The 27650-nt window shown below is 43.3% G+C and overlaps 2 protein-coding genes across 2 annotated transcripts; one reads left to right on the forward strand and one right to left on the reverse strand.

Annotated features, from left to right (window-relative positions):
• The first annotated feature begins 287 nt into the window (after positions 1–287).
• LOC130129128 (transmembrane protein 42) lies at positions 288–7407 on the forward strand. Its single transcript, XM_056298931.1, has 3 exons — positions 288–464; positions 1864–2010; positions 7015–7407. The coding sequence occupies exons 1-3, from the start codon at positions 288–290 to the stop codon at positions 7159–7161; spliced, it is 471 nt and encodes a 156-aa protein (XP_056154906.1). The 3' UTR covers positions 7162–7407.
• A 6340-nt stretch (positions 7408–13747) lies between these two features.
• On the reverse strand, positions 13748–27279 carry zdhhc3b (zinc finger DHHC-type palmitoyltransferase 3b). Its single transcript, XM_056298263.1, has 7 exons — positions 26914–27279; positions 23047–23381; positions 22490–22614; positions 20183–20279; positions 18261–18342; positions 17743–17873; positions 13748–16680 (listed from the first exon to the last, which is right to left on the reverse strand). Exons 2-7 carry the CDS (start codon positions 23347–23349, stop codon positions 16522–16524), a joined length of 897 nt encoding a protein of 298 aa, XP_056154238.1. The 5' UTR covers positions 23350–23381; positions 26914–27279; the 3' UTR covers positions 13748–16521.
• Between the last annotated feature and the right edge of the window lie 371 nt (positions 27280–27650).

Genomic DNA, 27650 nt, shown 5'->3' on the forward strand with positions numbered 1-27650 from the left:
TGGTTCTTAACAGTTCAATTCCTCCTTGTGGGCCAATCAAGGTTATAGGGTAGTGCGTGTTAGCCCTGTTGTAAAGAACTACTTCTCCCGTAAGGCCACGCGCGGGCAATTTGTCCAATCACTGCGCTCTTAGAGGTTAATAGCGTATTTTCATTGGTATGACTGCCACCGGACGGCTGTTAGTAGGAAGTGCAAGCAAAGCGTGCTCAGTGACACCCAGGCAGCTCAAACTAGTAGCAGATATGTGACGGTGGTTTAGGAAATTATGTGCTTCGGTCGTAGCCGTCATGTTCCCCGGAGTTTTCTATGCACTGCTGGCGGGTTTTCTGGGGGCCGTTGCATCGTCGTCGGCCAAGCTGTCTCTCGGAGCCGATTACCTGAAAGGAGTTTGCGAGACCGGACTCCGTACGTGGGGAGAGCAGCGGAGATTTAGACAAGCGGACGAAACTACCGCCTGTGACTGGGTGAGGCATCGCCGCAGTTAAACGGCTTGCATTATTAAAGCGACGGGGACCCGGCTGGCTGTGAATAATGCAGCGTGTCACCCCGCCTGCAGGAGAGTCATTTCTCAGAGAGGCTGAGGCAGGAAGTTGGGGCTCCCTCCATTGGAGTATGTGCGGCGCCTCTCCCGCTGGTTCCTCCCAGCATCAGCACCAGCGGCGTCACAGACGCAGCGCGCTGGACGACATTGCAGCTCCCGTGACCCGATGAAATCGCGTTTATTGCATTATTTTTAAGTCGTGCAACTTGCCTCGTGGTCGCCGTGCTGACGAATCTTAAGAATAAGCCCGCATTTGAATTAAATTGCCATGTCGCTGCTTTAAAGAGACACGGACGTTTAAAATGACCTTCACAGTGTCGGCACGTGCCATGAGGAATTTCATGGTCGAATCTGATCGCACGGGCAACTGATTTTCTGTTTATAGCCCGAATAATTGAAACACTAAACATGACCCTTAATCTCAACTGCAGTCATCAAATGGTTGAATAGCTTTACAGATTGCACGCAAAACCGAGGGGTTCGTTTTTTAAAAAGTAAACATTTGTACCATGCACCGCCATGCCAACATATAGACAGCATGCGCATTTGTAACAGACGTGGCCTATATCACCCATCATTTGCAAACTTGTAATAGTTTTCAGAGAAAATACTAGTTTTTGTTTAGCAAACACAACCAACTACCCTACGTCAGAGTTGTGCACCCCTAACTTGACAGTCTGAGGCTTCTCTGTGGGTGGCTGCAAGATTTTGCAAAAATATCAGGCATGAATTTCTCCAAGTCAGACATGAGTCATGTGACACATTTGCCAATGCACAGAATTGGACTGATTGCTTGGGGCAAATTAATGTGTGCAAGAAGTTGCAAACACTTTTTCCTGTGGATAGCTGCATTTTGTGCATCTGCCCTATTTATTTATTTCCTATTTTTTATTTAAAGTCTTTACCTCTCATTAAACATCTTTACCTGAACCTATGTTGAAATTTTAAGCAGTGGATATGTAGAGTATTTGTGGGATGCACTACAAGGCCAATATACATTTATTCATGTGAGTACATGAATACAAATTAAATTGTAATTTCAGTTCCACCACTGGTTGTTGTGGGCGGGGGCAAAAGACAAAGGCCATATTATCAATTAAGCTGCAGTCAGCTTCTGAAAGCTGAATTTGTTCAAAGTCAGTTATGGTGTCTGCATTTCTCTAAGTGACGTAAACAACTTATAGGTCAAAAGTGAGCTCAGTGGTGCATGTTTTCCCCTCGTTGTGACCATTCATTTGTTCATGTGTTTTATTTTCCTTTGGAACAATAAAAAGTGCATAATAATAACAACAATAATAGTAATTTTTGTTGTTGTTGTTCAGCTGCATATTCCCCTTCGGCTACTGTGTGGTGGGCTGCTCTTCACTTGTAATGCTGTGATGTGGACCTTCCTTGCCAAAGCGCTCAGGTATTCTTCTTCCTCCACCCGAGCCACTGTGACCACAACCGCCTCCAACTTCATTTCCTCCGTGAGTATAGCAACCTCCTTCACTGGCTCTCAGTTGGTCTCTTGATTAATCTTGATTAACCTTTCATTCCATGACACATGTCCAAATGTCTGCCAAGTCTCATGTTGTTGTGTCTTTTTCCCATGATACTCTTTTTGGCCATGGCTGGAATCTCACAGCTGTGAAATGGCTGTCTCACAATCTCACCGTCTACCTGACCAAATGTACATAATTCATCTCAAAAATGTGTCTTTGAGAGAGTAGCTCATCAATCAGATGTTTATTAACCTCTTATTGTGGGGCTGCTTGGGAAATCATTGAGAAAATAGCCTTCAGGAGCATAACCATTACCCAGTATTTAACATCATCACCTTGGCTTTCTCTGTCTTTGAAGTGGTTGCTTCCTATAGTGTGCCAGTTTGAACTGCCTTTGTGGTCTCGTGGAAATTATTTTAGGCTGTGTATTATCTATGTCAGGTCAAGTCAAGTTTATTTGTACAGCCCAAAATCACAAGGTCGTCCCGAGGGGCTTTACAATCAGTGCAATATAAGACAATATACGACATACGACACCCTCTATCCTTGCACCATAGACCAGAATGAGGAAAAGCTCCACAAGAAAACCTTATCAGGAAAAAAATGGGAAAAACCTCAGGAAGAGCAACAGAGGAGGGATCCCTCTTCCAGGACGGACAGACATGCAATAGGTGTCAAATGCATAAAATACATAAAAATAACAGAACTATATGTAATGTAACATAAAAGATTAAACACAGAGCAAGGTGATGCAGATTTTTTTTTTTTGAGATTTTGAGATACCCATAGGGAAATTACGCTCTGCAGTCAACCCATCCTAGCCATATAGCTAGGAGCAGTGGGCGGCTGCTGTGAAGCACCTGGGGACCAACTCTAGTTCATCTCGCCATGCCTCAGTCAAGGGCACAGACAGGAAGGAGTACTAACCCTAACATGCATGTCTTTTTTGATGGTGGGGAAAACTGGAGCACCCAGAGAAAACTCACCGCAGACACTGGACCATGGGGAACTTACGCTCTGCAGTCAACCCATCCTAGCTATGTAGCTAGGAGCAGTGGGCAGCTGTTGTGAAGCACCTGGAGACCAACTCCAGTTCATCTTGCCATGCCTCAGTCAAGGGCACAGGCAGGAAGGAGTACTAACCCTAACATGCATGTCTTTTTTGATGGTGGGGAAAACCGGAGCACCCAGAGAAAACCCACTGCAGACACTGGGAGAACATGCAAACTCCACAGAGTGGATGACCTGGGATGACCTCCAAAGTTGGACAACCCCAGGGTTCGAACCTAGGACTTTCTTGCTGTGACGCAACAGCGCTAACCACTGTGCTGCCGTGCCACCAATACATAGATATTGCATAAAATTTAGCAAATTTAAATGTGCTGGGTAATGAAATTGTAAAGGGAGTGCAAGGCAAATTCAGTGAATCTGTGTCCATCAAAGTCAACATCAGGAACCCCACAGATGCAGTCAAGAGCTGGTGGGACCCTGCACCACAAAACCAGCTCTGCTCAGTGGGGCTCTGCAGAGAGAATAGACTTCACATGCACACATGAGGTGAGGCAGACTTCGACACAGCATTCACACAAGAGAGAGAACGAAGACAAGAGAAGTGATGAGAGTGATGTTGAAGTTGTCATAAACAAATAGTATAGAAGAAAATTTAAACGAGAACAGTACAAATGATAGCATAAATCTCCAGGAGAGTGGGACTGTGTCCAAGGGAAAACAGGACACGTCACAAACGGGTTTTGAAGTCATCAGGTGGTCAAAAGAGAGCGAGAGAGAGAGAGAGAGAGAGAGATGATCCATGGTCATCATAGAGGAAGAAAAATTGGTCCTGAAAAGCAAGAAAGGTTGAGACAGAGTGAGAGAAAAAGAGAGAGGGGACAGGTGCACAACAGGGTACACAAACAGAAAGTAAGGGTGGTGCGATGCATTCAGAAAAGTTTAGGAACTTATCTGCAGGACAAGATCAGGAGATTACTGCTAAGATCTACAGTTATAAATATATTGAGACTGAGACCCTCCCAAAAGAGGATAGTTGTGACAAAGCTCAGAAGGAAGTCAAACTAACAAAGAAATAAGACAGCTAGTTGAAAGCCAATGAGAACAGGTATTCAGTTTAGATTTGAAAGAGTTTACAGTCTGAGTTTCTGGTGATGGCTGAGAGACTATTCCAAAGAAAGAGGCACGGTAAGAGAAGGCTCTGCAGCCTGCAGACTTCTTTTTAACTCTAGGGACAGAGAGGAGGCCTGTACTTTGATAACGGAGGCCACGAGAAGGTACATAAGGCTGTATCAGATCTGACAAATATGAGGGAGCAAGCCCATTAAGTATTGTATATGTTAAAAGTAGCTCTTTAAAGTCAGATCTGGCATGAACAGGGAGCCAGTGAGGGGAGGCTAGAATAAGTGTCAAACTTTTTTGCTTTAGTTAATATTCTAGCAGCAGTATTTTGAACCAGCTGAAGGTTTTTAGTGCTAGCACATGGCAGGCTGGAAAAAAGGACATTGCAGTAATCTAACCTGGATGAACCAAACGCATGGATTAGGGTCTCAGCATTAGCCATGGACAGAAGAGATATAATTTTAGCAATGTTTTGGAGGTGGAAAAAAAGAGGTCTTGGTGATTTCTGTAATGTGAAATTCAAAAGATAGGGATTGATCAAAAATAACACCAAGATTTTTGGTTGTGGAGCTTTGGGAGATCACAGTTGTCAAGAGATACTGTTACTTGGTCATAAAGGTGACTTTGTCTTGCCGGGCTGATAAACAACGTCTCAGTTTTTTCGTTTTTTTTTTTCAGAAGTGAGCAGTAAGAAGTTAGATGACATCCAATGTTTCACTGCAGACAAGCATGCCTCTAGATTTCGGATATGAGAATGATTGTCTGACTTGACAGGTACATACAGCTGAGTGTCATCAGCGTAGCAGTTGACATTTAGTCTATAGCTCCATATATTTTGATCCAAGAGGAGTGATGTAAAGGGAGAATAGTAAATGTGCTGTACGGTTGATCTCCATCACTGAGCTGCTACTGAAAATTCTTCGTTGTTATCTCATTATGAGGAGAATAACAAATGGTCGGTGTAAATGTGAACATTTGGTTTTATCTGGTTTAATACAACAAGAAGTGGACAAACACATATACAGTGGCTTGCAAAAGTATTCATACCACTTGAACTTTTCCACATTTTGTCACGTTACGACCACAAACATAAATATATTTTATTGGAATTTTATGTGAAAGACCAACACAAAGTGGCACACAACTGTGAAGTACAAAGAAAATTACATGATTTAAAAAAAATTTTACAAATAAAAAAATGAAAAGTGCGGTGTGCAAAAGTATTCCGCCCCCTTTTCTCTGAGTGCAACCAACTGCCTTCAGAAGTTACCTGATGATTGCTGAATGATCGAATGTTGACCTAATGACTAAATAGAGTCAACCTGTGTGTGTGTAATCTAATCTCAGTACAAATACAGCTGTTCTGTGACAGACTCAGAGGTTTGTTAAGAGAATATTGGGGAGCAAACAGCATCATGAAGTCCAAGGAACACACCAGACAGGTCAGGGATAAAGTTGTGGAGAAGTTTAAAGCAGGGTTAGGCTATAAAAATATTCCCAAGCTTTGAACATCTCACGGAGCACTGTTCAATCCATCATCCGGAAATGGAAAGAGTATGGCACAACTGCAAACCAACCAAGACATGGCCGTCCACCTAAACTTACAGGCTGAACAAGGAGAGCACTGATCAGAGATGCAGCCAAGAGGCCCATGGTGACTCTGGACGAACTGCAGAGATCCACAGCTCAGGTGGGGGAATCTGTCCACAGGACAACTATTGGTCATGCACTGCACAAATCTGGCCTTTATGGAAGAGTGGCAAGAAGAAAGCCATTGTTAAAAGAAAACCATAAGAAGTCCCGTTTGCAGTTTGCCAGAAGCCATGTGGGGGACACAGCAAACATATGGAAGAAGGTGCTCTGGTCAGATGAGACCAAAATTGAACTTTTTGGCCTAAATGCAAAACGCTATGTGTGGCGGAAAACTAACACTGCACATCACTCTGAACACACCATCCCCACTGTCAAACATGGTGGTGGCAGCATCATGCTCTGGGGGTGCTTCTCTTCAGCAGGGACAGGGAAGATGGTCAGAGTTGATGGGAAGATGGATGGAGCCAAATACAGGGCAATCTTGGAAGAAAACCTGTTGGAGTCTGCAAAAGACTTGAGACTGGGGCGGAGGTTCACCTTCCAGCAGGACAACGACCCTAAACATAAAGCCAGGGCTACAATGGACTGGTTTAAAACACAACATATTCATGTGTTAGAATGGCCCAGTCAAAGTCCAGACCTAAATCCAACTGAGAATCTGTGGCAAGATCTGAAAACTGCCATTCACAAACGCTCTCCATCTAATCTGACTGAGCTTGAGCAGTTTTGCAAAGAAGAATGGGCAAAAATTTCAGTCTCTAGATGTGCAAAGCTGGTAGAGACATACCCCAAAAGACTTGCAGCTGTAATTGCAGCAAAAGGCGGTTCCACAAAGTATTGACTCAGGGGGGCTGAATACTTCTGCACACCGCACTTTTCAGTTTTTTATTTGTAAATTTTTTTTAAAATCATGTATAATTTTCTTTGTACTTCACAATTGTGTGCCACTTTGTGTTGGTCTTTCATATAAAATTCCAATAAAATATATTTATGTTTGTGGTCGAAACGTGACAAAATGTGGAAAAGTTCAAGGGGTATGAATACTTTTGCAAGCCACTGTACATGCTTCTTGGGAATCTCCCTGGTTTGGTTACTGTTTGACGGACTCATCCAGCTTCCTGTTTGGCATTTTCCACTAAACCATCTTTTTGGCAAGCTAATTACTGTTATGTATTTATAAACTTGTCATCATTTAAGCTGGCAGTCAATAGGACTGAGTTTTTATACTGGCTAATGAGAAACCCTGATTTGTTTTTTTCCCTGCAGGCTTTCTTGGGCCAGTTGATCTTTGGGGAAACCCAGATAGCATTGTGGTGGGTGGGGATCTCCCTGACGTTCTCTGGTCTATTGGTACTACAGAGGGTCTCACCACAAAATGGATACCAGCCAGCTGTGGTCAAGAAAGAAGAATAATAATATCTCTTGTATCCACTAGCTGTGTTCAGCCCAGTTGGTGCTATGGTTTGGTTTGTGTCTCCATTTATTAGCCAGCCAGCAGAGTTTCTGCTTTAGAGTAGGACAACAAAGAAGCGAATGATGGAAAGAATAGAATGAGATGTCCATTGTTATCCCTCTACAAATTGCTTACGCAATGAAATAGATATAAAATTGATATGTTAACTGTCAAACCTACAAGCTACACAGCACTTTCCCCTGAGATACAGGAGACATTCTACTTAGATTTTCATTTTAGAATAGAATACAACTTTCTTGTCCAGCTGAGGCCGGAAAATCACCTTTGGTCTCACCACATACAATAAAAAATGTCACATTACATCAATACAGCAAATCTCATCACATCACATACAACTATACAACAACTAAGACAACATACACAGGGTAAAGCATACATTCAACACAGGAGTGTGCAGATTAATGCAGTTTGTTCATGGAATTTTTTGCACTAGGAAGAAAATATCCCTTATAGAGCTTTTTGTTTGCCAGTGGTACTCTGTAGTGTCACCCTGAGGGGAGCAACTCCCAACGCAGTATGGAGCGGGTGTTTAGCGTCATCAATGATGGACAAATCTTTCCTATGTATAGCTGTGCTGTAAAGGCCATCCAATGACTTTTGTTGGCAGTCTACTATCTTTCCTGCTGTTTTGAAGATCCTGGCCAGCTTGTTTTTGTTTGTTAATGTCAAATGTCCATACCAGAAATAGATATTAAACACAAGAATACTCTCTATTGGGCTAGCATACCACTTTTCGAAAATACAGCTGGCTTATGCATAGTCCAGCCTGGTTTGTCCTTGCTCTAAAAACTATGGCGACAATGGCTTTACACCAGACTGGCCACAATACAGCTAAACTCTGTCTAGTGGAAACAAGGTGATAAATCCCTGGGTCCAGCCACCCAAAGGACTCAAACATTATCTTTGTCTTTGAGGTTATGATGGAGCAGAAATTGTTTTAGAAAGAAGTTTTGTCTTTAGCTACAGCGCAACTCATGACGTAATGGAAAAAATGAGAGGAAGAATGAAAAATTTGGTCATTTGGGCTTTGTACACAAATAGGGGGAAAAAAGCCTCATTGTTAATGTGCATGATTTCACCCTAAATCAGCCTATGAAATATTAATTGCAGTGGTCAGCTGACCAAAGCTTTTATGATTCTTGCGTCTCCCAATTTTCTATGGCACTCACTGCAAACACTGTAGACAAGAATTGCATCATGTGCATGCTCAAAGTAATGTTTCCACTAAAAAACTTAGCATACAAAGTGCACTCATATTTTCATTTATAATGATGCACCATGCCAACGTAGCACTGAAAGACTCACCCCTGATAAGAATTTGATATCTAACGTGATGTTACTTGATTCCTTTTAACTCAGCCTCAGTATGGGCATGACGTTTCTTTTAAGATTCTGAAGGCAGCTGGTCTTCCACGCCATGACAGATGTGTGCATGTTCCTGTCATGTGCCCAAATAACTCATACCAAAGCATCCTGGACTGTCAGTTAATCTTGGACTGACCTTCCTATCAGCTGCTTCATGATTGTGACTTAATTTGGTGGCCAAACTCTTCCTGTGGTGTCAGGTTCAGTATTTGGTCTGTGTATTGACTTTTGAGCCATACATGCCCTGCATTTACTATCACCAAACATTCTTTTGCAAGTCATGTAGTATTTCCCTTCTGGAACCATTATCCCTAGAGTTACATAGACATCTGGTTGTTCAAAATGCTTCCATCTGCATATTTGGAGAGAAAATTTGTAATTGAGAGCACAACATCATTTTACTTTCTCAAAATCCCATAACACTGTGATGTGCATAATAGCGAGGGGGCTTTGAACATTGATAATACAGTATTAATAATGGCAATACATGTTACTGGGAGGACAATTTGTTTAGCAAAAATTGGCTAAGAAAGCCTATCGTAGCCAGGGTTTTAGCAAATAATGACATTACCTTATGGAAAGAAATGTTAATGTATGGCTTGCTGTCATTTTGATACATATCAACCATTGTAATATGCATGCAAGAAATGGTAGCTATTATATCTGTTGCTTGTATTCAGCAATGGGCTATCTGTTATGTCAAACAGAGCAACGATATAAACTATGAAATCAGATGTCCTTCCAATTGCAGCCATGGCTGCTGGTTTTGTGTCATGTGATTACTTTGCATCCCTGTTAATGTGATTTCAGTAACAATGTGATGATACAGTTATCATAATGTTAAAGGCTCGCTGAGTGATGTTGCACGGACACCCAGAGAGCAGGCTTACAATCGCCATATTGTTTTCATGTGTAGATCATTAACACTTGAACTTTAACGCTGATTCGCAAACATGAACTTGAAGTGAAGTAATGAGAACATCGAATTGTTCACAACACCACTTTTGGGATCCTAATCGTGTAGCATCACTTAGTTTACCTTGAATATTTATAATCTGCGCTTTGATTAAGTGGTGCCTGCATCGCTCCTAGTGACTGGATAGTCTGGGCAAGTTAATCTACCCATGAACTCACTCTTGCTGAAGTCAGTCTGAGCATCAGGGTAGCCACATTTAAAGTTTTATGACGTGTGCCAGGGTTATGATGCGTTTATTTTCATGTACATTCAAACTGTGGTTGCATAGCGAGTTTATAACAGGAGCTTATTGCATTTGTAGCCAGTGAAATATCACCACCTGACAAGAAGTGTGTCACATAGATGGAATTTGTCTGCCCTTCAAAAAAAAAGGTCGTTTGAATTCTCTAGGACCTGATTTGAGTCATGTAATTTTCCATTTCTTTCAAGAAGAAATAATCCAGATGAAGTCACTGGAGGGGAGAATGCTTTCTGGGGTAACTCCATCTTGGAGGAACTGTTCTAAATGAGGGGAATCTAAGAAAAAAAGGAATGGATGACCGTGATTTGAAATTTGAAGGTCCTCATTTCCAAAGTATGCTCAGATTATAATTTCCACCTCAAGGCAACATCAGCGACATGTTTTTCCAGTATATCATGACATAAGCAGTTTAAAATCGAAACCATGTGTTTTGTAGCCTGGGACTGAAGTGTTACTTAAAGGCAGACAGTATGTTTGTATGCTCGGATATAGACCATTCATACATGTGAAACAGACATTTGTAAAAGTGTAAATATTTTCTATTCATAGAAAATGTTTTAAAGGTGTGTAAATGATCACCCCCCAATGAGAGATCTGCACAATGGTAAATGATAATTTAATAAACATTTCATCTGACAGTCGCACTGTGTCCAGTATTTATTGCATGTCATCGAACTGAAATGACTTTTCCATCCACTTCTATTGAAAGGATGTTATCTGCCATACTGCATTAAGGTAATAATATAAAATGTGAGTTATAAACCATACCTCTAAACTACAAGTATACCCCCCTTTTTCTCCCCAATTGTACCTGGCCAATCACCCCGCTCTCTGAGCCATCCCGGTTGCTGCTCCACCCTCTCTGCTGATGCGGGGAGGCCTGCAGACTACCATATGCTTCCTCCGATACATGTGGAGTCGTCAGCCGCTTCTTTTCACCTGACAGTGAAGAGTTTCGCCGGGGGGCCGTAGCGCATGGGAGGATCACACTATAGTTCCCCCTCCCCCCTGAACAGGCGCTCCGACCGTCCAGAGGAGGCGCTAGTGCAGCGACCGGGACACATACCCACATCCGGCTTCCCACCCACAGACACAGCCAATTGTGTCTGTAGGGATGCCCGACCAAGCTGGAGGTAACAAGGGGATTCGAACCAGCGATCCCCGTGTTGGTAGGCAACGGAATAGACCGCCACGCCGCCCGGATGCCCTTTTCCGTCCACTTGTATTGAAAGGACTTTATTTGCTATGCTGCATTAAGGTAATAATATAAAATGTGAGTTATAAAGCATACCTCTACACTATACTTGCATAGCAAACCGTATGATGCATCAACTGAGAAGTCTTCATCACCAGTGCAGTAGCGAACCGTGGGGTCTGGCAGTGGGCCTTCAATGGTGCAATGATATTGCAATCAGCCAAATTTTTGGGGTATCTTTTTAATATATGAACAGCCCCAACACACAGCTCTAACACACACACACACACACACACACACACACACACACACACAAAGTGCACCCATCACAGCACCATAGGTGAAACCTTCGACACACACAGCTACACACACACACACACAAGTTCCACAAAAATCAAATCCATTGGATATCAAATAGCCTTTGTCTCTCTCCATACTTGGAAAACAATGAAAATGCACATGACATGGCCTCCACTTCTGGCCTACAACATCACCATGGACAGCGCTAGCACACAGCATCATAAAACCTCTTCTTTACAAACTGACCAGACCAAGTCAAAGCAATTCATGAGCAAAGAATATAAATAACGATAAAATCAACCTTCACATGCAGAATATTCCATGAGCAAATTCGCATTACAATCATATGCAATATAAGCCAAAACTTACGCTATAATATTGAGTATAGTAGGCCTAACGTTACATGAGCGAAGTGTGGTATTAACCAGCTATGAAGTGCCATCACAATATGTAAAATGAATACGCCAGCTTGATTTGGAATAAAATAAAATTAGGCAGCTTACCTTATTAGGCTACTTGAATATTAAGTCCATCCGTCGGTCCTTCTTTGTGAAGTGGGCAATGGCAGCATCGTGCAGTTTGTCCTTGGATTTAAGTTCCATCAGAAGGCCTTTTTCCATGGACATCAGTGCCAAAGTTCCCAGTCGTTCCTCTCCCATTGTGTTTTAGTGTGCATCTTGATGCGCTTCAGGGCCGAGAAAGACCGCTCAACTGAAGAGGTGGATACAGGGATGGTCAACACCAGACAGGTGAGCTGATGAAGCATAGGCGAGACAAGAGCGGGAGTTGGCCTTCCACTTCCAATCACTTGTTGCTTTTCCCTGAAAGCAAATCTTGAGAAGGGTAACACGAACTAGCTAGCTAGAACATCGCTCTCGTCTCCTCCTGTAGCCATGCTCCGTAAACTTCATCACACTCGTCTGATGCACAGACTAATGTTAGCGATGTGCGGTTCAGTTGGTTTAAGTGAACCAGTAGATTTGGATCACCAATGTGAAAGAGTCGGTCAATCACAAGTAATGACTCCTCAGCAACCGCCCGTCATTCTTTTATATCCGTGAGCCCGCATCTGGATAGGTCTGGACCTCTAGAAGTCCTAGGGCAATATTTTTTTTGTCCCACCCACTACATCAGCAAAATATGATTGGCTGATTCACCTGCCACTTTCTAAATAAACACACAAGCACAGGACTCCTAGCAGTCCTAACCAATGAGGGAGCCAGCGAACCCTTTCTCTGCCAAGAGACAACAACAAACTCTGATTGGATAACTCAATTGTCATGGTTTCAGGACAGTAACCCTTTCATTACAGAAGCAAACTTGATAGAAACTGGGGCTAAAATTAGAATTAGAAGAGAGAATTATTATTAAATGAAAGATTTTAAATATAGCATTTAAAATGCTGATATAATGGGCCTTCTCTGAAGTCCTAGCAGTCCCTAAGGGTTCCCCTCTGCCAGTAAGGAAAAAAAGTCAATACTGGTCCAGCTTATCCTCTATTATGTTTAGGAAAACCGAGCTGAGTCCAAATGGTTAAGAGTTCTTACTGTGAGTTACAGGGCTGCATGTTACATGATACTGAACTAGTATCCATCCCCTAATGCTTTCATCATACCACCCACTGTCTTCTAAATATCTTATGACACAAAAGCATGGATTACATTCACCATCTTCTCCAAGTCTTGCTCTGGTTGCTGCAGCTATAGAACATGCCAGTGCATTAATCAATTAATATATCGCTCTCTTTCCTCGTTTTAGGACTGTCGGACATTTTGGTTGTTTTCTCCCCTCGCTCATTGGGATTTTTTTTTTTTGAAAAATTTTCTAACTACTTGAAATGTTGCTCCAATGAGTGCTAGTTTCCATGTTAAGACCAACAGAGCATTGTGCTGTTATTTATTTAGGACCCCCCCCCTTTTTTTCTCAGTTGTACTTGGCCAATTACCCCACTCTTCCCGCCCGTCCCGGTTGCTGCTCTGCCCCCTCTGCCAATCCGGGGAGGGCTGCAGACGACCGCATGTCTCCTTCGATACATGTGAAGTCACCAGCCGCATCTTTTCACCTGACAGTGAAGAGTTTCGCTAGGGGGACGTAGGGCGTGGGAGGATCACGCTATTCCCCCCCAGTTCCCCCTCCCCCACGAACAGGTGCCCTGACTGACCAGAGGAGGCGCTAGTGCAGTGACCAGGACACATACCCACATCCGGCTCCCCACACGCAGACATGGCCAGTTGTGTCTGTAGGGACGCCTGACCAAGCCGGAGGTCACAGGGGGATTTGAGTCAGCGATCCCCGTGTTGGTAGGCAACGGATTAAACCGCCATGTTTCCCGGACGCCTTTTGTCAGGAATTCTTAGTTACCATTCTTGAACTTAAAATGCATTAACCATCTAGCAACCCTGTCTTGTTGACCCGCTGACTGAACAAATTAAACTCAAAGTGCCTGATCAAGGCAGCATAACAATCATACAATTTTATTTCATTCCCCTTTGAACAGATATAATAATTCATAAAATCATATAGACCACAATGAAATCAACATTGTGTGTGGCTCAAGCATGCTGACGTTCATACCTGACCACATGCGGCTGAATAAGCAAGTCATGAGAAGAAACAAAAATATAAGCTGATGTGTACATTTAATGGCAACCATTGCTATTTGGATTCACGGTCTGTTTCTCTCCTGTATTAAAAACATGGGTGATTGTAAAAGGCCAGAGTTTCCCCAGAACTGATTTCAAATAATACGCTTCTTATTTACCAGTCTAAGCATGTAAAAGGGTGACCGAGTCCATAGATTCTTCCTTCCATTAACCAGAAACCTCAGCAAAGCATACGTTACAGACCTTCATCAATCTTCAAAACTGTGTTTTCTCCAATAAGGCTTACACATTAATTTATTTGGGCAGAGGCATTTTCTATATGACTGAAAATGTAATTTGCCCTTTTCACCAACCATGCCAATTGACTCATCATCCAAAGTAAAAATCTCTGCACATCGGCTTTTCCTGTGTTTTCCCCTCTCGCTGGCTTATCCTTGCCCTGGTGATCAGAACCAACACACCTTACTAAGTCCTGCAGGCTTCAAATGCACTGGCCTGAATATGATCAGTGTTTCGGTCCCATAAGACTTCTCCTGCATCAGACACATAACCACAATCTGGCTAATTGCATTACCCATGGGCAATCCTCCAAGTCTGGGAAAATGACACTTTGGGCCAGTGCATTCAGGAAGCAATCTGTGTCCTTTTATTTCCTAAACTTTCCTCATGGGCTGGTGGACTGTAATGGGAATGACTACCATGCAGAGATCCGCTGGTTTCATGGCCACCGTCTTACATGCAGCCATTAAGCACACCTGCGATTACAACAGGAGACTAGCATGCTCCTCCACCAGCCAAAGTTGGGGAATTGCAAAATTCGAAAGCCAATTTCAGGGCAGGATGGTGTGTTGCTGTAAAGTCCATTGAGGCAAATTTGTGATACTGGGCTATACAAATAAAACTGACTTGACTATTTTACTACCCAGCTTCTTAGGATTTTGTTTTTTGACTTTGACATACTTTATTGATCCCCGTGGGGAAATTATGTTCTGCATTTAAATCATCCTAGCTGTGTAGCTAGGAGCAGTGGGCAGCCACCGTGCAGCACCTGGGGACCAACTCCAGCCTGTCCTTCCATTGCATTGGTCAAGGGCACAGACAGGAGTACAAACCCTAACATGCATGTCTTTTTTGATGGTGGGGGAAACCGGAGCCCCCGGAGAAAACCCACCGTAGACACGGGGAGAACATGCAAACTCCACACAGAGGATGACCTGGGATGACCCCCAAGGTTGGACAATCCCAGGGTTCGAACCCAGGACCTTCTTGCTGTGAGGTGACAGTGCTAACCACTGCACCACCGTGCCGCCCGATGTCATTGAGGATGTCATTGACGGGGCATTTTTCTGCCAAGATAACAAAGTAGCAGAATAAACAAATTCACCAAATACAAGTAAAATTGACCAGCATTTAGTTGGTATCAAGAAAGATGTTATTTCCAACCTTGCTGTTCTATTAGACTGAAAGAACTGTTCAGGTACCTTGACTCATGCGGTTATTTGACTTTCCACCCTGTCCAACAGTGAGGTTATTCTTTTCTCCGTGTCCTACAGTGTTGACCTTTACAGCGAAACCAGCCCCAGCGAGAGACCCGACTAGAGGCCCCGTCAGAGAAACTTACATCAAACCAGGGTTAAATACCATTTACACGTTATGTGTAGCGTTTGTTCCATCTTGCTTGGAGTGCCCGTTGTGCAAGGTTCATGATAAAGGAACCTTCTGATAAAGTCAGCCAAGCTTGTTGTTCACAGGGAGGCTTTAACAAATGGTTTTTCAACCATGCTCCTTTGATTTATGACACATTCCAACCCACTGGGCTCCTAGATAGATGAAAAGATATGATCAAAAGCATTTCAAATAGTATTTAACCTCAGTCTGACAGACTAAGCTTCTTGCAAAGGCTGTCACATTAAGGCAGAACAACAGATATTTTCAATTTACAGAAAAGCCGCCGCCACTGTCAAAAAATGCACTGTACTAAGGCAAGTCGTCTGCAGCGTTCTGCATGAGACCATCCCAAAAACACAAATACAGCAGATGAAAAAAAATTTGACAGGACCACAGCAATGTTTGTAGGGGGACAAAGACCAGGGACGCCATCATCTCATCACCTGGACTCCTTCCAGGTTTCACATTGTTTAGTTTTTCAAGCTAAAATTAACTCTCCTCTGTCTGAGAAAGGAAGTATAACATCTCGTCTCGTTTCACCAATCATCATTAAGTGCTTCATGTCAACGACATCCATCGATGAATTTGAAATGTCGCTTTAGTTTTAATATTTTGCAGATGTAAAACCAGTCTACTTTACTAACATCAGTCAGCACCAAGATAGAAACAAACACCAGTCAGCACCAAGATAGAAACAAACTAAACAAAATGCAAGTAACATTGGGAAAAAAAAGCATAATTTTACACAGCAAAATCTCTCAACAGAAAACTCCCGCAATTTAAAAATAATCCATGAATGAGTAAAAAGTAGGTAGAAGTGGTTTAGGGGGGGTTTACGTTCAATGAAATCCTGCCTTGTGGTTACAGGAACCATTGATCCTGTGTACGCATCATCAGTCTGCGTCCAAAGCAGCAGGTCGGCCAACAGACTCAGCTTAAGTTTTTTGATTTTCAGACAATGTACTGGTATATGTCTGCCTTTCCATGGTCAGGTGTGGCAAAGGGGCTCAGCCAAGCTATAGAGAAAGGATGCCCAAACACCACCTTCATGTTCATCCATTTTGACTTTTTGGCCCATCTTCTCTCCTCCTTCTTCAGCTGTTCGATACCCTGTGAGAAGAACGAAAAACGCAATCGGTATCATAATACAACAAGGTGCGTACTAAGATTTTTTTGGGGGGGATTTTCCCCCCCTTTTCTCCCAATTGTATCCAGCCAATTACCCCACTCTTCCGAGCCATCTCAGTCACTGCTCCACCCCCTCTGCTGGTCCAGGGACAGCTGCAGACTACCACATGCCTCCTCCGATATATGTGGAGTCGCCAGCCGCATCATTTCACCTGACAGTGAGGAGTTTCACCAGGGGGACGTAGCACGTGGGAGGATCCCGCTATTCCCCCCAGTTTCCCCTCCCCCCTGAACAGGCGCCCCAACTGACCAGAGGAGGCGCTAGTGCAGCGACCACTACACATACCCACATCCAGCTTCTCATCCGCAGACACGGCCAACTGTGTCTATAGGGACGCCCGACGAAGCCGGAGGTAACAAGGGGATTTGAACTAGCGATCCCCATGTTGGTAGGCAACGGAATAGACCGCTATGCTACCCGGACGCCCCCACATTGACTTTTATATGTATTGCGACTTCATTCAAACTATGTGGAATTTCCCTTCCAGCTATGTCTGACTATTTCCAGATCTGATTTTGAAGAGCCATCAAAAATTCAATTTCTGAGCATCCAGACCTCTCCCTCAACACATCCTTATGTGTTCAGTTAATAAATCACAAGTGTAACCATCATCACCTTACAGACTGATACAGAGGATGAAAAACAAGTGCCATATACTATATGATCATGTGTATGCAGGACTTAATTCCAGTGCAGCGTTCAGCAAACCAGGAATTATCATGGACTGTCCACCAGTGACGTCACTGGCGGACACTTTTGCGCTGTGGAGGCAGCATTTGAGAGGTACACAGAAGATGGCTCAGTATTATGGCTGCTAATGGAGTTTTATAGTTACAAATAGTGACCGTTTTCCTTTAAGGATGGGCCTCCTACTCATTACTCCACCCTGAACAGACCACTGAAACCGCTTGAAAGGAAATTAATTTAGCCAAGTTAGACCAGCATGCAGCTGTAATGACATAACAGTGTTTGTTTGCACTTACTGTCTCATCTGTGCAGATGGAATGGACCTGAGTCCCAAACATGACAGATGTGAAGATCAGGAAGAGCAGCCCTTCAAAGCACAGGAGGATGAGGAGGATGACTGTCGCTGGAGGAGAGAAGTTACTGCACTCTGGGAGGGAATAGGAGAGGATAGGAAGAGAAAGCGGACATTAAGTGTTTGAGAACACCAATTTCAAATTTTGGGAAAACAACATCATCAATTTTAGGTTATGATTGCTAATTTTCTCCCCAAGGGAGGTAAGTAAAACATTAGTTGAAGGTCCTAGTATAGTCTAGTAATCTAGCTGGCTGGTAAAGAGAATAAGAAGTCTGTTGATTTCTTTTGGATTTACCAGCAATGGTATCCTATGCACACAAGGGTGACTTTCCTCTACTGGAAATAAAGCATGGCCCTTGAAAGAAAAGAAAATGACTACAGTTTCACCATCTTAAGATTCTTATTCCTTTTTCTTGTCTGTGTTTGTGATGTGGTAACATGACACCGTATGATACTTACTCGACCAGTCTTCCTCAAAGCAGTACACAAAATGGAAGGCCACCATGAGGAGAGCATGGAAGGATATGAGTGCAATGTACATCTGAAAACAGACAAACATTTGATTTTAAATTTTGAAAACTGTGCCCGTATGAAATGATAAGGAATTCAAAAACCATGCCAGGGGTCTTAATGGAGCATATAATGCGTATGCTTGTACAAATTTCCTATCTCTTCAGTGTGAGAGGCGAGTGCGAATGCTAAACAGCTGCAATAACCATGAAGTCAATGTGCAAATTAGCCATAAGAAGCTCATAAGCACTTTTCAAACGAAATTACTTCATTTCTTTTTAAGTGTAAAATGTCCTTCAGTGTAATCTTTTTGCACATTATGTGTATTGCCAGAGGACAATTTCTTCTTTCTTTTTTTTTACTTTGCAATTTCAGTTCGTCCCCCACCCCCCTTTTCTCCCCATATACATTTTGGCCAATTACCCCACTCTTCCGAGCCGTCCCGGTTGCTGCTCCAACCCCTCTGCGGATCCGAGGAGGGCTGCAGACTACCACATGCCTCCTCCGATACATGTGGAGTCGCCAGCCATCTCTTTTTACCTGACAGTGAGGAGTTTCGCCAGGGGGACGTAGCACATGGGAGGATCATGCTATTCCCCCCCAGTTCTCCCTCCCCCCCGAACAGGAATCCCAACTGACCAGAGGAGGCGCTAGTGCAGCGACCAGGACACATACCCACATCCAGCTTCCCACCCGCAGACACGACAAATTGTGTCTGTAGGAGTATCGACCATGCCAGAGGGGTTACCTCCGACCAAGCCGGAGGTAACACGGGGAGTCGAACCGGCCATCCCCGTGTTGGTAGGCAACGGAATAGACCGCCATGCCACCCGGACGCCCCCGACAGAGGGCAATTTCTACAGGATTAAGATGTTTGGTGATCTCCCTCACGTTACTGCTCATAGCCCAGATGTAAAACATCTTCTACTTTGTACGGGTCTCCATGATGTGCTGTTGCTGGTTGACACATATGCACCAAGATGAAAAATCTTGTTTGTTTAAACCTCCATTAGGTTATTTGAGATTGGGGAGTGGGGTGTATAACCTTCATGTTATACACCCCACTCCCCAACAACATGTGTTATCACATTATGGAGATGGCAGCTTGAACTGAATTGCTATTTTTAGGTTTCAACCTGAGTTCACTGAAACAAAAAATTAAGTAATCTGCTCGGATTTTTCACATCACTGATTTAAGCCCTATCTGAACAGGATTAGTTTTCACGTCAGAGGTCATGTAATGTAAATTTCAAGTGCCTCGTGTAATTCTAGTGGTCTGGTCTCACAGCACAAAAGATTTCTGTAAATTTCCCCCAACACAGCAACAAATAGCCCACATGCAAATGTCATCATCACAATCATTTTACCATTTTATATTATTACACATATAGCAACTGAAAATTACATTTAGAAATGGCAAAAAATGGACAGCAGGACTCTGAAGATTAGGCTTGAGAAGTTTAAAAATGAAGACAAAGAGATCACAAAACATTTAACAATGTGAAGTGCAACATAAAAATTGAAAACCTCATTAAACCCCCTGTGAGCCCCTTTCAGATGGATCATACCATTTTTTACACCTGCTAGTCCCTGCCTGCAACTCTTCAGTGTCATGCCTACTGAACACAAAGATTACATCTAAAGAATGCAAATCCACTTGTTGGGACTCAATAATAAGTGCTTCACATCTTTAACACTGTCCTTGTTATGTTCCAGACTTGTAAAAACTACAGGCATGGCAGATCAAGCATGGTAATAATTACAATTACAGTAATTACAATTACAATCAGTAATGTCTGTGCTACCCTCATTTCCGCCTAGTAACAGTGTGCGATTGTGGAGAATGGCTGGTGGATGGCATTTGGACTTACTGTGAAGAGCACAAAGTATTTCTGGTTGTTCTCTCCAACACAGTTGTTGACCCAGGGGCAGTGGTGATCCATCTTCTTGATGCAGCGTTTACAAACACTGTGGGGGTGTACACAGGCACATTACACACAGAAAGATTATTATGCATGAGGAGATGACATGAAAGCAGAATAGACAGTCAGTCAAGCTACAAAAAATATGGAACAAACGCCGACCTATACAAGCCGTTACACCCCTGAGCAGGCAAAAGCCCAAAGAGAATACGTATTTGATTAACAACAGTGATTCCCGTCTCTTCTCTCTTACATATAAACGTGCACACAGGAACTCAATTTTCCCCCATCCAGCTTCAGCAGTGTAACTCAGTCAGTGTTGACGCTGATGGGCAGGAGAGATGGGAACAGCTTGCTGAGTCAGTCTGCACACTCAATCACGGTGACTGGAGGAGTTGTGTAAATGGGAAGGCTGGGGCAGGGGGTGGCAGGTTTATAACAGCGGGTTATCAGAGAGCGATGAAGCCACCTGACAACTGAGGTAAGCCAATGGCTCAACAACTCATTTATCAACTAGCCTGCACCAGAGGGGAAGCGAGGAGACGGATTCTGGGTCTGGGAAGCCTTCCCAGTCAGCTTTGTGCAGTATCATCAAAAGCCCTGTAGTTTTCAAAAGAAAAAATACTTTGCATGGTACTTTATATGAAGTCATCAATTGGGATTCCCAAAAACTGACAGGTTTGTTTTTACAATTAAAGACATACTGTCCTCGGTAATTTTTGGGGGTCAAATAAATTAGACACAGGTTGCATGTCCCCCCCCCCCCCCCAAGTAAAATCACTGATTTCAATGTATTAAATTAAATAACCTACACTGTCCTGCAATACTAATGCTATCCAGACAGGTCTTAGGGTGAAGGAAAAACAGGGCCTTCAAATGCCGATTTGCAGTGTAAGTTGTTCATCTTGTTAGTGATTATGTAAAGGCCCCATTAGCTCATACAAAACTGCATATCACAAACCACCCACAACGATTTATATTCTGCCATAATATCCATTATAAAGCCGTTATTTATATCCGTTAAAGTGGAGCCCTTTTCAGCCTTCAAGTCCCAATGACTCACAGTCTTAACTATTAAATTACTAGACAGCTCTTTTCATGCCTAGAGCTCTGTGGGAACAATTCACATTTGATGTTCGCTTACTTTTAATCTTTCACCATGTATGATCTATATCATCCATCATCCAAGCTGTTTATCCTGAGTAGGGTCACGGGATGCTGGAGGAACTTCTTGCGGTGAGGCGACCGCGCTAACCACTGTGCCGCCCTGACCTAGACCATTTTAACTTTATTTTACTTTGCTTAGACAGATGCTAAAAGTCCATGTGTAACAGAACAAATGTAGTCTTATAAGGCGTCTTCTCCATGTGAACAAATAAAGACCTATAGTTAATTGTTGGTTGATAGCAGAGGAATGTATGGGAGATTCACTGAGTGTAGCAAGTCTGTACACACTAATTGAGAAATGGCCTCGGTGGGATGAGAGCTGGAAGACATGAGTTAAGGAGGGGAAGAACAGACAACGGCCCTATACGAGAGACTGTATTGTATTGATTGGCACACATTCAAACATCTAGAGTTGAGTGCGTCTGTTTATGAACATATTATATCAAAGTGTGATAATATACTGTAAGAGCTTTTTGTCTCGCTCCTCGTTTCATGTCAGAGTGGAATTAAATAATTGCCACGACAAGCTCCCACAACAGCCACTGAAAAGCCACTGGGGGACTTCCTCATTATTGCCCTGCAGAGTCTACGGGGAAATGGTACACAGCTCCCAGTGCACTAGAAAAAGAAAAACAGGCTAGCAAACAGGAACATATCCAGTTGTTGGAACAAATATGGCACAGGAAAGGAAACCCCAGTAGGAGAGTCACTTTCATGCTTCCTCTCTGTCTACAGTAAGGTGTAGACTGCAGCAGTGTGCTGTGCCCTCATAAATAATCCCACAGCCAAGACTCTTATCTTGCAAGTTGCAGTGGATGCAGTGAGTTTTGGTAATACTTTTGTACATGTTTTTTTTGTTGTTGCTTGTTTTTGTTTTTTTCCGCAGTCCTCAGACACATATAATCATGCAAATACTGACACACACATTTAATCAGCTGAAATGATGAAAGAAAAAACAACTTACGCGTAATGGATTCTATTCTAATCACACACACACACACACACACACACACACACACACACACACACACACACACACACACACACACACACACACACACACACACACACACACACACACCACTGTACCTGCAGTGGTGGGCTCTGTCAGGCTTGATGCTGCAGCACTTTGGACATTTGTAGACAACCTGACCTGGCTTGAGCTGCAGGCTCTCGATGAACTCTTTAGTTGCATTCCCTTTAGGCACGGCTCCCTTGAAGAGACGTGAGAAAAGGAAAAAAAACAACAATTACAATTACTCTACGAGGGTCCATTTATCATAATGACAGAAATATCTACATTGAGACCCAGGTCTAAACAGCAAACGTGTCTAAACAGACAACCCCCCCCAACGGTGCGTGCACACACACATGAACCTCCAAAGAAAATCCTTCAAGGAACTGATGTCTACAACTATGTTTTTCTAATGTAGGGTTAACAACAAATGAGAAGGTGTGAGACAACATCAAAATGATGAAATATGTCCATTCTTTCCTCTGAAGCCATGAGAGCAAGGATGTATTTTGAAACAGTATGATGATGTGGCTTTCTGCAGAAATGCAGAAAGGAGCAGGGGACGAGTAACTTGCTGAGATAAACCTTTCTCAAATCACCAGCCAGGCGATTCAAACCTGATGTGACTCACCGGGTCTGTGCACATGGCCCTGGCATGAGAGGCGAGGGCGAGGAAGGCAAGGCTATTGAACAGCGCCCCGTTGATAACACTGTAGGCCACGTTCTTAGAAGGCAGCAGCATGACGAATACCACCACGAACTCAGCGTAGAAGACCAGGATCCAGGTGATGATGCCGCACACGATGCCACAGCCATCGCGGATGAACCACATGGTGTCGGAGCCCATGCGGGGCGGGGGAGGGGCACAATGCTCAGGCTTCAGGTAGCCAGCTTGCCGCTCTATGTCCCTGGTGCGGTGGGCTGGGCTTTTCATCCTACAACGTTCTCACCGCCGACCACCACATGCTGTGAGGAGTGGGGGGAGGGGAAAAAAGTGAGGGAGGCAGACAAAGACAGACAAATACAGATAGAGAAGGCAAACAGGCACTTTTGATGTCATAACAAGCAAAGTACCTCAGGGCGCCACTAAGCAATTGTATTATATCTCTTGGTTTGGATAATGGATCGATGTATGTATGTGGATTTTGGGCAGCATTTCAATATTGTCATTTTTCAGTGGCACTGAGTTGGGACGAAATCTGGACCTTGTCATATTGAGATACACAATTTTGTTATCTAAGCTAACAACAGTAAGAATCTATTGCCTAAAATTTTTCAAAAAATGGGGAAGGTCTGAAATATTTGAGGGAACATTATTTGAAAACTTGTTTTGGTTTGATACTTCACCAAACACTGCAATGTGATGAACCTCAAAATTGGCTCTTCAACATTGTATTTTATCTGAAAGCAGATATCGTGATATTCATTCATTCATCATCCAAACCGCTTATCCTTACTCAGGGTCGTGGGGATGCTGGACCCTATCCCAGCAGTCATTGGGCTGCAGGCGGGGATACACCCTGGACAGGCTGCCAGTCCATCATAAGAGCCAAAATACACACATACATTCACACCTAGGGACAATTTAGTATGGCCGATTTACCTGACCTACATGTCTTTGGACTGTGGGAGGAAACCGGAGCACCCGGAGGGAATCCACGCAGACACGGAGAGAACATGCAAACTCCACACTGAGGATGACCCCGGACAACCCCCAAGGTTGGACAACCCCAGGGCTCAAACCCAAGTCCTTCTTGCTGTGAGGCGACCACATTAACAGCACCACCGTGCCACCCTTGTGATATATATTGCGTAAAATTTCCTATGATTAATTTGATTATATCTGTCATATCGTCCAATCCGATGTTACAGCTTCTTGTATGTTTTGAAGGGCTGCACTGAGGCAAATTCCAATCAGCTGCATTAGCATGGCAATAAAGTATTGAACCTACAGGGACAGAGTTGCAGTGTGAATTTAACTAGTTGAAAGATGTAGCCTATAGCCTGCACGCTTACACGACACACAATACACAAGTCCTTGTGCTATGTTTACCACAAGTGTGGTTTGCATAGAGGGAAGCACACCTGGTACACTATCTAGCTGGAAAGGAGTCAATGAAGCAAAAAGAAATGAATGATAACAGCAACAAAAACAATCATTTTTACTCTGCATAATGCAGCTGTCTTACGTGTCAACATAAATCAAGCAGCTCAAATTTCTGCTATAATTATTGTATTGTTATACAGCTCAATAATTATATCATTAGTACTGCTGTCTTTGTTATTATGCATGTTGCACACCATTTATGTTCATTTATAATCTTAGAAGGAATGGAAGGATCTTCTCTGAGAAAACCTTATGCAATATCTTTTTTTGTTCGTTTATCTTCCCCAAACTTGGATGAGAATTCCCCTCCTGTGCTGCCTCTTGAAAATGACACACACCCAATCCCTGCTGCCTGCCCTTGTGACCTTTCCGACCCAGCCTGTCGTCACAGAGAGAGAATCAGTCGACATCCCTCCTACTGCAAAGCTGTGTGGTAGGCCAAGTAGGAGGTCCAGTGTGTCCATGCATATCAATTTCACCAAAGGCCAAGGATTACCATCTGTCCTGGCTGATACCCCCTGCTCTCTATAGGTTCACAACATGAGCTGCTTCTCCAGAGAAATACACTCAGAAAGGTGCCTGTACATGAAAAGCAGACCCAGTCTATGCAATCACCACAAGCCACCCATAAACTATGCTCACCACTTACAGTAAATGACTAATGTAGACTCCTTGTTTTCAAGAAATGAAAACTTGGCTGACTACAGCTACAAATTCTACCAGATATGGAAAAGATGGGGCTATTTTCCAGCGTGTGGTAAAAATACACAAACGTAGTTTTGGCATTGCATAAATAATAAGCACATTGATATGGCATCGCATCTGGCTGTTCAACACCAAGACAGAATTATATCTGATTCAGCTGGAGGTAGCCCATCTTACACGCTTTAGAAGGCAGGGATGAATATGGCACTCTATGGAGGCCTGTAGTGATCGTATAGCTGGCAATTACCACTGCTATCATGAGACAAATATGCTGAGATGACCATAAAAAGAAACGTTTCCTGGAAATAACCAAGTCAACAAGAAAAGAAGCAACCACAGACATGGCAGAAGAACAGGAATGACACCGACAGTAACCCAGGGTTCATCGCCAACTGTCAATTAAATCAATAGAATTTTGTAGCAGACTGGAGAATGACCCTTAGATGCACTTCGGTGAATACAATGACAGAAACTAACTGACTCCAGTACTGTCTAACGCTTAACACAGCTACCATTCCCTATTGTCATTCACCAGCAACGAGAGAAGACTGATATGAAGACATTGGGCCATTTGTAGCAGAATTAGCTGAAGATGTCGTGAGGCATCTGTGCAATTCTGAGAATGCATAAGCCAGAGAGACATCAAACAGCTAAATCGAAACTTGTGCGGGGATTCACATAAGGATTTATAAGAACGTTTAACGTCCCACTGCTTCAGTGCATCATCCCCCAGAAATGAATAGGACTTAAGTTGATGATGGTAGGCATGAAGAGATGAGGCAGATAGATTCAACCCCCTACAGACATAAACTGTCAATTAACATGCTGCTGATTAGATAGATAGATAGATAGATAGATAGATAGATAGATAGATAGATAGATAGATAGATAGATAGATAGATAGATAGACAGATATTAATGACCTCAATGAAGCAATTTGTTTTACATCACAGTCATCAAAACAAGCAACAAAAATAAATCTGTATACGTTTTAAGTAAAAAAAGAAATTATAGAAATAACAGAACATAAAGCTTTAAACGAGATATAGTCACTCAGGGCAGCAAACATTATCGTCAGAGTACCACTTGCTTGTTGGGTGAGCTCTTGTGACGGTTTATTCTAGTTAGGCACTGGAAATCTTGCTGAGATTTCAGTTCACAGCCAGTCTCGTCTGGAATTTAAAACAAAACAACCGTGTTCCTCAGGAGAAGATTTGCCTTTTCCTTCCTCCTTTTGAATTACTTTTAAAAAAAATAACTTGATCGAGAGCGTCTGGTAGTTATTTCACGGGCTTGTTTACACCACCGATCCGATGAAGGGGCGCAGGTTAAAAACTACCCTTCACCTGCGCGTAAAAAACAAACCAAACGACTCCATCCAGGAAGTCGACGGTATTTGCTCGGAAACGGGAAACTTGCCACAATATTTACCTTCTTCACGGGCTCGCCTTATCAACATAAAAGACATCCACTCAAGGTGGCTCATCAAGCAACTTCGAAAATGACAAATAAACCCGAATACAACAAACAAGGGAACACACACCCGGGTGCAGAGGGACACAGGGACCGTTACAAATAGCTTAGAGAAGAGAGAAATGGTTTCAACAGGCGAGCTGAACTGGCTTCATCACTACGATTCAATGAAGAATTCGTAATGAGATAAGATGAATTGGACTTAGACCATACCTCGCCCTGCACTGGCTTGTCGACGGGAAGTTAGTGGGCGAAATCTTCACGTGGTTATTAAGGCTTGGTACAAACATATAAATCCGTATCCGTAACAAATAAGCGGCTCCTCCAGAGCAAGGCGGCTCTCACACCCCTTCCACGGCTACTCACGATTCACGTTTGACCGGATCAGATCATTTAAGCCGTTGCAACGCCTCGGTTTCGACGAGATTCGCCCTTTCTTTTCGTACGAGTGGAAGTTAAAAGCTGGGACAGGCTCGAAATAAGTCGCTCCAAAAAACTACGTTGCCGTTTTCCCTCTTTGTCAGTCCAGGGAGCTCCGCGGGCAGGACAAATACGTAGAGGAGCCAACCAGGAAGTCTTTCCTCCACTCCTCCATGCGCAAAGAGGCGATGCACAGAGCCACATAACACACAGGCTGATCTGGTGTCAGTCATCCCCCCTGTTGGGGGGGGGGGGACTTGGGTTGGTAAATCCTGAAATATTTCTTCTGATCCAGGATCTGGTACGGAGACGAGAGCCGCCGCTGAATTGTGGAAACAAACGGATCTCCCCCTTTCTTGGTGTATCTAAAAAAAAAGGACACCTAAAAATTAAAATCTTTTGGGATTTGGCTTTTTCTAATGAATAAAGCCAAGCTTATTGTGACGGCGAGATTCAGTCGAGCTAGACAGACAGACTGCTGTGTAAAACAATCAATTGTTTCGCTGCAAGAAAGGCGGTAAATTTAACAT

The sequence above is a fragment of the Lampris incognitus genome, chromosome 18, assembly GCF_029633865.1.
Source record: "Lampris incognitus isolate fLamInc1 chromosome 18, fLamInc1.hap2, whole genome shotgun sequence".
In the NCBI taxonomy this organism is placed as follows: domain Eukaryota; kingdom Metazoa; phylum Chordata; class Actinopteri; order Lampriformes; family Lampridae; genus Lampris; species Lampris incognitus.

Bases quoted from the DNA above. Each gene is read 5' to 3' on its own strand.
- LOC130129128 (XM_056298931.1), top strand. From the start codon at position 288: ATGTTCCCCGGAGTTTTCTATGCACTGCTGGCGGGTTTTCTGGGGGCC. The intron at 465-1,863 runs GTGAGGCATCGC...GTTGTTGTTCAG, and splicing joins AAACTACCGCCTGTGACTGG to CTGCATATTCCCCTTCGGCT. The intron at 2,011-7,014 runs GTGAGTATAGCA...TTTTCCCTGCAG, and splicing joins CCTCCAACTTCATTTCCTCC to GCTTTCTTGGGCCAGTTGAT.
- zdhhc3b (XM_056298263.1), bottom strand. From the start codon at position 23,349: ATGAAAAGCCCAGCCCACCGCACCAGGGACATAGAGCGGCAAGCTGGC. The intron at 20,280-22,489 runs GTACAGTGGTGT...ACACCCCCACAG, and splicing joins GACAGAGCCCACCACTGCAG to TGTTTGTAAACGCTGCATCA. The intron at 16,681-17,742 runs GTAAGTGCAAAC...TTCTTCTCACAG, and splicing joins CCATCTGCACAGATGAGACA to GGTATCGAACAGCTGAAGAA.